This window comes from Leptonotus elevatus, chromosome 16, assembly GCF_054856555.1.
Source record: "Leptonotus elevatus isolate MCC_2025b chromosome 16, RoL_Lele_1.0, whole genome shotgun sequence".
NCBI classification, from domain to species: Eukaryota; Metazoa; Chordata; class Actinopteri; order Syngnathiformes; family Syngnathidae; genus Leptonotus; species Leptonotus elevatus.
In genome coordinates, this window is record NC_141254.1 from 16,801,603 (window position 1) to 16,811,400 (window position 9,798).

Genomic DNA, 9,798 nt, shown 5'->3' on the forward strand with positions numbered 1-9,798 from the left:
GCTGCTCAAAGTAAACAGCAGACCAGCGGCAGGAAATGTGCAGCTGGCTCACGACTATCGAACAAGCGTTCTCTGTCAAGAGGTGTGAATGGGCGGGTGACCTTTAACTTTTGCAACACATCTTTTTTTTGTCATGTATTAATGTTAGTATTCATATGTTCATTCGATATGCTCGCTTGCACGATATATATTATATTAGGGATGTTTAAATATTTCATGTGCCACGCTTGTAATATAACAAACTTAAATATGTGTGTGTATAATGATTCTTTTTTTTTTTTTTTTTTTACACTCACGTGGGTGTGTGTACTGTACTGTCAATTTGTGTTTTTAATGAAAATCTGTCCCAAAATTCTATGACACTTGATCCATTTATTTTGCAGCTCCGCCACCTCCACCCAGATCACATTTCAGCTTGCTATTTATAAGAAAACCACTCAAAGAGACGCCTCTCACATCTAACATCACAGGATCAAAAGCACAAACATTTGGGACTTTCCCCTCGGTGTTGGTCCATCCCCATACGAGCATAAAACATTCCTTATGTGGTCATTTCTCCAGATGCCGCAGCTGCTGAAATAGTTTATTTGCCGTGGTTCTTCCAAAGCAGCTGTTGCAGTTTAAACCTCGAGGGGTGACAACTTCACACCAGTCTGCCAGCGTGTCGGTGCCTTCTGTTTCACACGAAACATGCAAATCGTTAGCATAATCGCAGCAAATGGGATAACAAACGCAAGCTAGCCTGTCCTAAGTAGAATATAAAAAGTTTGATTATACGACCTGCTTAAGAATGTTGAGCGCCTGATAACAAACATTCAGATTATGTCTTAATAAGCTTTTATTTTATTTTATATTAAGTTTATATTTTATTAATAAGGTTAATAACTTATTTTAATAACCCCAAATAAGGAGCCCCCCCCCTATGCTGTGCTTTTAATTATTTATTAATTTTTTTACACATGGGTCAAAGGTCAAGCTGGCAGGACACACCAATGACTTACCGTCACCATTCCCAAAAACAAAAAAAATTATTCTGGAAAGTCCTTCATGTACAAACAGTTTTTACACATTTTTACACAAACAAACTATAAATACAGTAGCTCCATCATATATAAAAGCCGAGTCTTGTGATATGAGAAGACACTCTATGACAGAATGCAGGGAAAGTGAGTACGTGGAAAACAAGCTTCTCATTGTAACGCTAGGAAAATGCCAAAACATGGCGCCCTCAAAATGTTCGGACCCGACTGTCCATTTTGTCCAACAACAAACCTCCAGAATCACCACGCGATGAAAATGTCCAGCAACTAGCGGCCGTCCAGAAAGGTCGCCACCTCACCCAGATACCGGCCAGGCTGAGGGGACACGCTGTGAGCAAAAGGCTGGGGCGTTGTGATAGTTATAGTGAAGGGGGTTCTATTCAAACAGACCGGTCCTACTTTCCGGCCTTCACAACCTGACTAAGAATAACCAAATGTTGGTTCAGTACATGGCATCTTCGTATATGTCCGTCCGCAGGCAGAAGAGGACTCCGCCGCCCAGCATGAAAATGGTGGCGCCCCAGCCGAGGCCGTAGCCCCAGTTGAACTCGTGATAGGTCTGCAGGACCGTCCCATCGATGAACTTGATCGGGTACAGGACCAGAGCGCAGGCCTGCAGAACAACTGGTGGGGAAAGATGAAAAGAAAGGAGGGTCACAAACTAGATTGCGCTTTTTTTTTTCAGTTCTGTTGCTATGGTGATGAGGCAGAATTTCAGTAAATACCTGCAGTCGTATTACAATATTTTTTATTTATTTAACTTATATGTCATTCATTTTTATTGAATCATAATTTTAGTATTTTTGCACTTTAAATTCATAATGTTACAGTGGATTATACTGTGAAATATTATTTTTAGGAATAAAAAGCAATCTGTCTCATTTTTGATGAACAGCCATACTATGCTACTGTATTTGAATGTTGATCATTGTGGTGTACTTTGAGAGCTTTTACGGCATTTTGTTCACGTTTAATGTTGTAGTCAGGTTTATGTCGATTATACTGCACTGCAATCTACAACCACAATCAAAACTGAGCATGATTATCTTTGTGAGGGATTTAAAAAAATATATAATTTCTGTATCAGAAAGAATATTTGAGTCATATTCATTTCAAATTGAGCTTTATTTTTTTTTTTAAATCACCCGCGACCTTTGTGAGGAATAAGCGGTTAAGAAAATGGTTGGATGGATGGATATTAACTCATTCACCGCCATAAATTCATTTTTAAAAAAGATTGTTAAAAATTAGGGGCAAGAGGCGGTTATTTTTTTAAAAAATTGTAATTAATCGCATGACTTCACTAGTTAACTCGCGATTAATCTGTTCTAAATGTACACATTTTTTTTATAGGTTTTCATATTCTTATTAACAAAAGTGGAAAAAAAAGTTAAACTAATAGAAATTGTTTAAATTAATTTTTGACGTTTATAGCCGTCAACGGCAGTGAATGAATAAAAAAAAAAAAAAGGAAAGAAAATATTATTAAAAATTTGGGGTGTCAGACGATTAAAGTTTTTAATCGTAATTAATCTCATGACTTCACTAGTTAACTCACGATAAAAAAAAAAATTCACATCTGTTCTAAATTTACAATAAAAAAAATCTAGGTTTTTATATTCTTGTTAACAAAAGTGGGGAAAAAAGTTAAACTAATAGAAATAGTTTAAATCAATTTTTGACATTTATAGCCGTCATTGGCAGTAAATGAGTTCATTGCTATGGGGGAGTGTTATTAAAAAAAACTGATGTTATAACTCTAGTGAATTATGCAAATCAATTTTACAAGCAGTGACATGCCTACCTTTAAAGCGGCATGCACATTTTGGGAGAAATGCTTGTAAAGATGATCGATTTTTTTCTCTCTCCCAAAGGCTGTTGTTACTGAACACGGTAGAAGAAGAAAGAGGAAACAGTGACGCAGCTTGGGGGAAATAAATGCTTCTTTTGGTTTCTTTTTTAGTATTACATTTTTTTTTATCAAACACAGTGAAGCAGTTTGGGGAAAAGAAATGCTTCTTTTGGTTTCTTTTTTAGTATTAATTTTTTTTTTATCAAACACAGTGACGCAGTTTGGGGAAAATAAATGCTTCTTTTGGTTTCTTTTTTAGTATTACATTTTTTTTTATCAAACACAGTGAAGCAGCTTGGGGAAAAGAAATGCTTCTTTTGGTTTATTTTTTTAGTATTAAAAATGTTCATCAAACACAGTGAAGCAGTTTGGGGAAAATGAAAAAACAAAACAAAAGCTAAAGCTAAGTACTTATGTAAAACTAAAATCTACAACATTATATAAAAGCAGCATTGGCGTCAAACTGTCAATAGCAGACCACAAAAAACAAAAACAAAACACTTGAGAGCTTGAAGAAAGTTAAAAGCTTTGCATAGATTTGCATGGCACGAGCGTATATCGTTCTTAATGGAAAATAAGGACTTTTGACATTGACCAAAAAAAACAAACAAAACAAAACAAAAAAACACTTGGCTGCTTTTACCACGCCGCGTCATTTTCCTTAAAGTAAGCCTTTGCGGCTTTGAGGATTTCAGCGTGACTTCTCGTCCGCCTTTCCTTCCTCTAGGAGTGGTGGCGGCCCAAAAGAATGCGGGCCGTGTTGATGGAGCCCAGACTGAGCTGAGGTCATATTTCTGGACAGAAAATAAATAGCGCAGCGCTGCCAAGGGGCATTTAACGGGGTCCAAATACGCTCCCGCTCCCGCTCGCGCTCGCCTGTGCGCCGTCCGCATGTAAAGGCGGCCTTATTCCCTCTCTCTCTCTCTCTCGCCAGGCTCTCGGAGCAATTACGCACACAGGAAAGGATAACACTGGCGTGCCGTGCTTTTTAGTAAATGGCTAGCAGGCAGTGGGAGAGCCATTAGTTGACTTGACTGCACACACTGGGCCTTTTATGCCTGACGTTTTCATAGAGGAACAAAGACAAAGTTCCCTCACAATAACGAGTCCTCCGATTGAACTTCTTTCAACACTAGCGCAAGTTAAATAAGCGCAAACTAAGACTGTTTATAGTGAATTTCAAAAATAGCTTAATTATATGCTTTAAAGATGGACACCTTCCCACTGGTGTCAACATTTCCCCTCTCTCAAGTTTGCAAGTGATGCCCCCCCCCCCACCCTCCCCCTCCCCTCCGTGACTTCCTATTGTTGGCACTGCTGCAAAATTCTGTGGCTGCTTTTTCTTGGCCCGTGGGCCAAGCGGGCCTCTGGGCTGCTCACCACAGAAGAAATGAGCTCAAGCAACGCGCCACTGCTTCTCTACTTACTTTAGCAGCCCTTATTTCATAGGAGCTCTGGAACAAATAAAACTTTGTCTGCCTGGAAAGGCTTGTGGTTGGGCTAAGTGCGTCCTTGCTGCCTTCTTCCTGCTTCGTTTTGTGTATTTGGTACCTGGACCTTCAATGGGGACTTGAAGTACCATACTTGATCCGTTGTGTAATACCTCCACTATATTGTTGCAATCAGGATTGCAATCGTTTTGGATTTCATTTGTTTTTTACGGAAGTGTGAAACTGTTTTGACTGGACTATGTCCTTCGAACATATTGGTAAATGTAGGCTAAATGCTAAAAACGTTGACTTGCGCAATTATGGTATGACCCCGTTGCATTATGGGAAAATGCCCCATTGCATTATGGGGGGAAAATGCTAAGTTTTTAGCAATATTTTACCAATACGTTCGAATGACTCTACCAGTATGTTCAAACAACTTTGCAGTACGTTTGAACGACTTTTTCAATTTGTTCGGAAAACTCCCATTCATTTGTCCGGACGTCTTTATCAAGTCGTTTGAATGACTTTACTAAGACGTTCAAACCACGTTACTAAATACGTTGGAGCGACTTTATCAATATGTTCGGATGACTTTGTGAAGATGTTAGAATGACTTCAAAAATACTTGAAACGTTACCGACGCGTTTGTGCGTCAATACCAATACGTTGAAACAACTTTGCCAAAAACGTTTGAACGATGCTACGGAAACATCCGAACAACTTTGCAGTACGTTCGAACGCCTTATCAAGACATTCGAAAGACTTTAACAACATGTTTGAACAACTTTATCAAGACGTTCAAGCAACTTTATCAATACATTTGAACGACTTTACAGTACGTTCGAACGACATAGCACAGTCAAAACTATTTACTCCATATTGGGTTTCAGTTATTTTTTTATTCATTTTTAGACCTGGTTTGATATTTATTTTTATTTATTTTTAAATATAAATAATATTTTTTGTCATTTTGCTAGTATTTGCTAAATACAATAACCAATTAATGGTGGCTGAAATCTGATTGGACAAAAAAAAAAAGAAAAGAAGAAGACGTACACGCACAAAGTGCAGCCAAGATAAACACGACAAAATGAATACTATAGACTGACGGGAATCAAATTTAGATTGTAAATGTAGCTCAGTGCTTCTGATAGTGTTCAGGCCTTCCTGGTCCCAACCACTGCTTATCAGCAAAAATATTAATAGACAGAGCGGGGGAGGAAGACTGACCTGCAGTGAAAAGTAAGACAGCCACAGTGCGGTAGTGCTTCCTCTGCGTCCCGTGGCACAGGGAAATGAGGCCCACCAAAAAGGCCACCAGGGTTGCCGCGGCGCCGCCTACCAGCAGCACAAGGGTGGCGATCTGCCAGTCTGTGGGATGAAACACGTGTAATAACGTCAGAAGATCATCCAAGCAAAATCTACTCGGAGTCACGAGGCAGTCATAGCTACATAAAAAAAAATAAAAAATCTAAATCAAATAAGTGGTTGTCATGGAGATGACTTTGGCCTGCATTGATGAAAAACCTTATGATCGTTTCTTTGGCGTTTGAAAAGTAAAAAGAAATACTACTCCTTGTGGTTTGTGGCTGCTGAAGTCATGTTCCAGCCTCGCTGACTTATAATACGTTTCCACTATGTAAATATGTCTGTGAGAGGACAAGAAGTGCTGCTTGACTTTTCATTTCTGCAGCCTCAAACTGTCCACTGCCTGCATATATTGCTCGTAATCAAGCGCATGCACACACACACACAAAAAAAAAAATATATATATATATATATATAGATATATAAAGTCTTATGGGAAAATACCCCATTGCATTATGGGGGAAAAATGCTACGTTTTTAGCATTTGGGCAATATTTTACCAATACGTTTTTAAATATATATATAAAAAAAAAATATATATATATATATAAAATATATATAAAATATATATATATATATTACAAAAAAAATAAATAAATATATATATATATATATATATATATATTACAAAAATATATATATATATATATAAAATATATATATATATTACAAAAATATATATATATATAAAATATATATAAAATATATATATATATATTACAAAAAAAATAAATAAATATATATATATATATATATATATATTACAAAAAAATATATATATATATATAAAATATATATATATATTACAAAAATATATATATATATAAAATATATATATATATTACAAAAATATATATATATATAAAATATATATATATATTACAAAAAAATATATATATATATATTCCTCCTCTCTCTGGGCTGCTTTATTGTGTATCCCATATTTGAAATCCCACTTGTCAGTGTCAGGAGACGGTACCGAGCTCAAAAGAATAATTTGCATGGGATGAGGCGAACAATCGGCGAGCGAGAGAAAAAGGAGCGTTTTCCCCGTGCGATAACAGCTCAATGGCATTTGAATAAGAAGCACACAAGGAGAAGGCTTATCCTTCCGGAGGCATTTTTGCTTCCAGCTTTACCACATCATGTGGTTAGAATTTCCATCAGACGCCTCTCACCAGCAGCACATATTTCTAAGCTCAATGGATATTTTCTGCGCTTTTCACGACACGCGAGTAGAGTCCAAAGACGAACTGGAATGTCAGGGTAAGGTGTTAAAAATGAGCTTCACATTTCACACCTCTGCTTATGCCTTTTGGCTAAGATGGCCCTTTAACCCCGACCCACCCCTGCGCTGTTGTTTTAACGGGATCTGCAGACGCTCAAAAAGCGACAAACCCACCTCTCCCATTTGGCCCCACGCATTCCACAACATGAGAACCGGGCCAAAGCCTTGTTTCCGCTACATTCTTTGTGGCATGCGTACATATGCGAACACAATATCTTCCAACATGGGTTAAACCCATTTTTAGACAAACCCAGATGTGTATGTGAGCAATAATAAAGTCACATCTACCTAACTACAGTGGAACCTTCAAAATCCAGTGTTGCTAGTTAGCCAAGCTTTCCTGGGAAAGAAAAAGCTAGCATCAATTTTTAGCCAATGGATCATTTCTTGTCAAATCAACCAAAAATGTTCATTTTATCTCTCGGATTTTTCTTGATATTGAAGTATGGTTGAAAACAGAATGATAAGACACCACAAATTGGTTTGAAACCACCATTGAGAAAGGCTAACAAACTTAGCGATACCTCTCAAATGTAAACATCACATCATTGTGTTTATTAGCCACCGTCTGACTTCCTAACATGATCATGAAAAGTCACAGGTGACATGTGACATGTGACATTGTACACTTTCAAAGATTAAGGGGGGCGAGGATGTAAACACAGCAGCCACGTGATTACAACCCGGTGGGTCCACGTGAAAGATGTCGTTGTTAACCGTCTGTGAGTGAGCGAGTTTGACATTAAAAACACATAACAGACCAGGAAATGATGTCTAAACAACAGGAACTCCTTCACATGACCGGTGACTACCTTGTTGGCTGTAACTCCGTCAGCGCATATTCTATTCAACCTCACATCCGGCCGGGCTTGCTCGTGAATCAGCGTGCATGTTTTGTCACACGCCTCACCGCGACTGCGTCAATACACCGACATAACGAACCTTTGATGAATGACGTGATGACGAAGGGTCTGAGTCGTCTGCTTAGGTCAGAGTAGGAAATATTTCAATACACTCAATGGATTTAGTATTCACAATTGTTTTTTTTGTTTTTTTACATACAAAAAAAAACAGATTTTTGGAACTGTATTTATTCCTCTAAGTTTGTTTTAAACAGAGCACATATTTAAATATTGTAAATGTTTTATTCTTGATTTTTGCAGTACGTTCAATATTTGTTGTTGTTTTTATTATATGGCTTATTGGCTTGGATGTATTTCTATAGGACGGAAGGATTTTATTTATTTATTTATTTTTTACATCATTTAAATGTTTTTTATGGGTAAAGAACTACATCATCTTTGGTTGAATTAAATAAGGAATATAGTTTGAAAATAGCAACAACAATTCACAATCACATACTATAAAAAGTACAGTTTGGCTCAATTTAAAAAATAAAATAAAAAAGTCAGTGCCAAACTTATGTGATTGGAGTACATGATTAGTGACATCATCATACTGACATAATTAGGGAAACCCAGTGACACATGAACACTTTGTTATTTCATGTTTTGGGTGATACTGACATAGCTACTTACTGCACAATTTTAATTATTTATTTATTTTCTATTAACATTTGACGGCCAATCATCCAACTTTCCCCCCGTCCTATCCAAACACAAAGAGCATCCCGCAGGGATGAAAACGCATGCAAAGAATGAAAGCTTCTGACCAGAAGTGAGAGTGGAGAAGCAGCTCCACGCAGCTTCCTCGTCCGGCTGCCTCGCCTCGGACTGGGAGCACGACTCCCACAGGGACAGGGAGAAGTGGTCGGCGGTGACCCAGGCCGGACTGAGCAGTGCCACCAGGTCCAAGCAGAGCGCCAGGAAAACGCACAGCAACGCGATCAGCTTGAAGGGTCGCAGCACGTACACGTCGTTCACCGACATGGTCCTCTCGTTCGCACAACGTTGTGGGGCCGTCGCGGTGGAAAGAACCCGAAGACGAGGAGTTTGCGTGTGCGCCGTCTGCTACCATAACACGCACTGACTTACGCGCACACACGCTGCATTCGTGCGCTTCCCGCTCGGAAACTTTCGACTCATGACATCCGGTAAACTTTCAGAGTAAAATATAAAATTGTGTGGTCAGCTCACGTGCCCGGGACAATTATACAATTTCACTTCTTGGTTCGAAATTTTGCATTTGTGGACCACAAATAAGTATCTTTATTCACATATAGTGACAGACGCAATTAAATTATAGTTCCACTAAGTGGCGGAAGGCCGAATTATTAACCTGTTATTATTTATTCAAAAACATTTTTGTTCAACTGAACAGATCTAGATTTCACACAAGTTACTTTGTGAGTAAACTGAAACAAGATTATCATTATTGTCATTATCATATCATTTGCTAATTGGTGGTTGTGCTATGGTTTTTTTTTTCAAATGTAAAATGCATATTAAGAAGTGGCAAAAGTAGGAGTAACAATAGTTTAAAAAAACAAAAACAAAAACGAAGAAAGACTATGGCAAAAGGACTGATTCCATTACAAAGTAAAATAAAAAATAAATAGAAAAGCTGTCAATAATGTAAATAAATGTTTACTTTGTTGCTTAGGTCCCTTCACAGTAATTTTCGAAATCAACCATAACTGTTTTGTTTTTTTATTTCCTAAGAAAAATAAAGGTATCCAGGTGAGGAGACGTTTATTTTGAAACTGTCTTAAGGAAGTTTGAGCCGGATGTATCTAACTTCACGTTCTAAGAAAGTAAACTAAAACTAGTTTTAAAAGGCAGTGCATAATGATCATAGCCTAAATTACAATTATGTTTTTAAACCACGGCTAAAACGCTTGTGATATGAAGTTAATGA

The 9,798-nt window shown here is 37.6% G+C and overlaps 1 protein-coding gene across 1 annotated transcript; it reads right to left on the minus strand.

The window, feature by feature from the left end:
• Positions 1–1,009: 1,009 nt before the first annotated feature.
• LOC147161044 (transmembrane protein 47-like) lies at positions 1,010–9,006 on the minus strand. The gene is made up of 3 exons (XM_086098801.1): positions 8,654–9,006; positions 5,556–5,696; positions 1,010–1,664 (listed from the first exon to the last, which is right to left on the minus strand). The coding sequence occupies exons 1-3, from the start codon at positions 8,868–8,870 to the stop codon at positions 1,483–1,485; spliced, it is 540 nt and encodes a 179-aa protein (XP_085954927.1). The 5' UTR covers positions 8,871–9,006; the 3' UTR covers positions 1,010–1,482.
• Between the last annotated feature and the right edge of the window lie 792 nt (positions 9,007–9,798).

Coding starts and splice junctions, on each gene's coding strand:
- LOC147161044 (XM_086098801.1), bottom strand. CDS start 8,870: ATGTCGGTGAACGACGTGTACGTGCTGCGACCCTTCAAGCTGATCGCG. Junction 5,697..8,653: donor CTTCTCCACTCTCACTTCTG/GTCAGAAGCTTT, acceptor TTCATCCCACAG/ACTGGCAGATCGCCACCCTT. Junction 1,665..5,555: donor TGTCTTACTTTTCACTGCAG/GTCAGTCTTCCT, acceptor TTTCCCCACCAG/TTGTTCTGCAGGCCTGCGCT.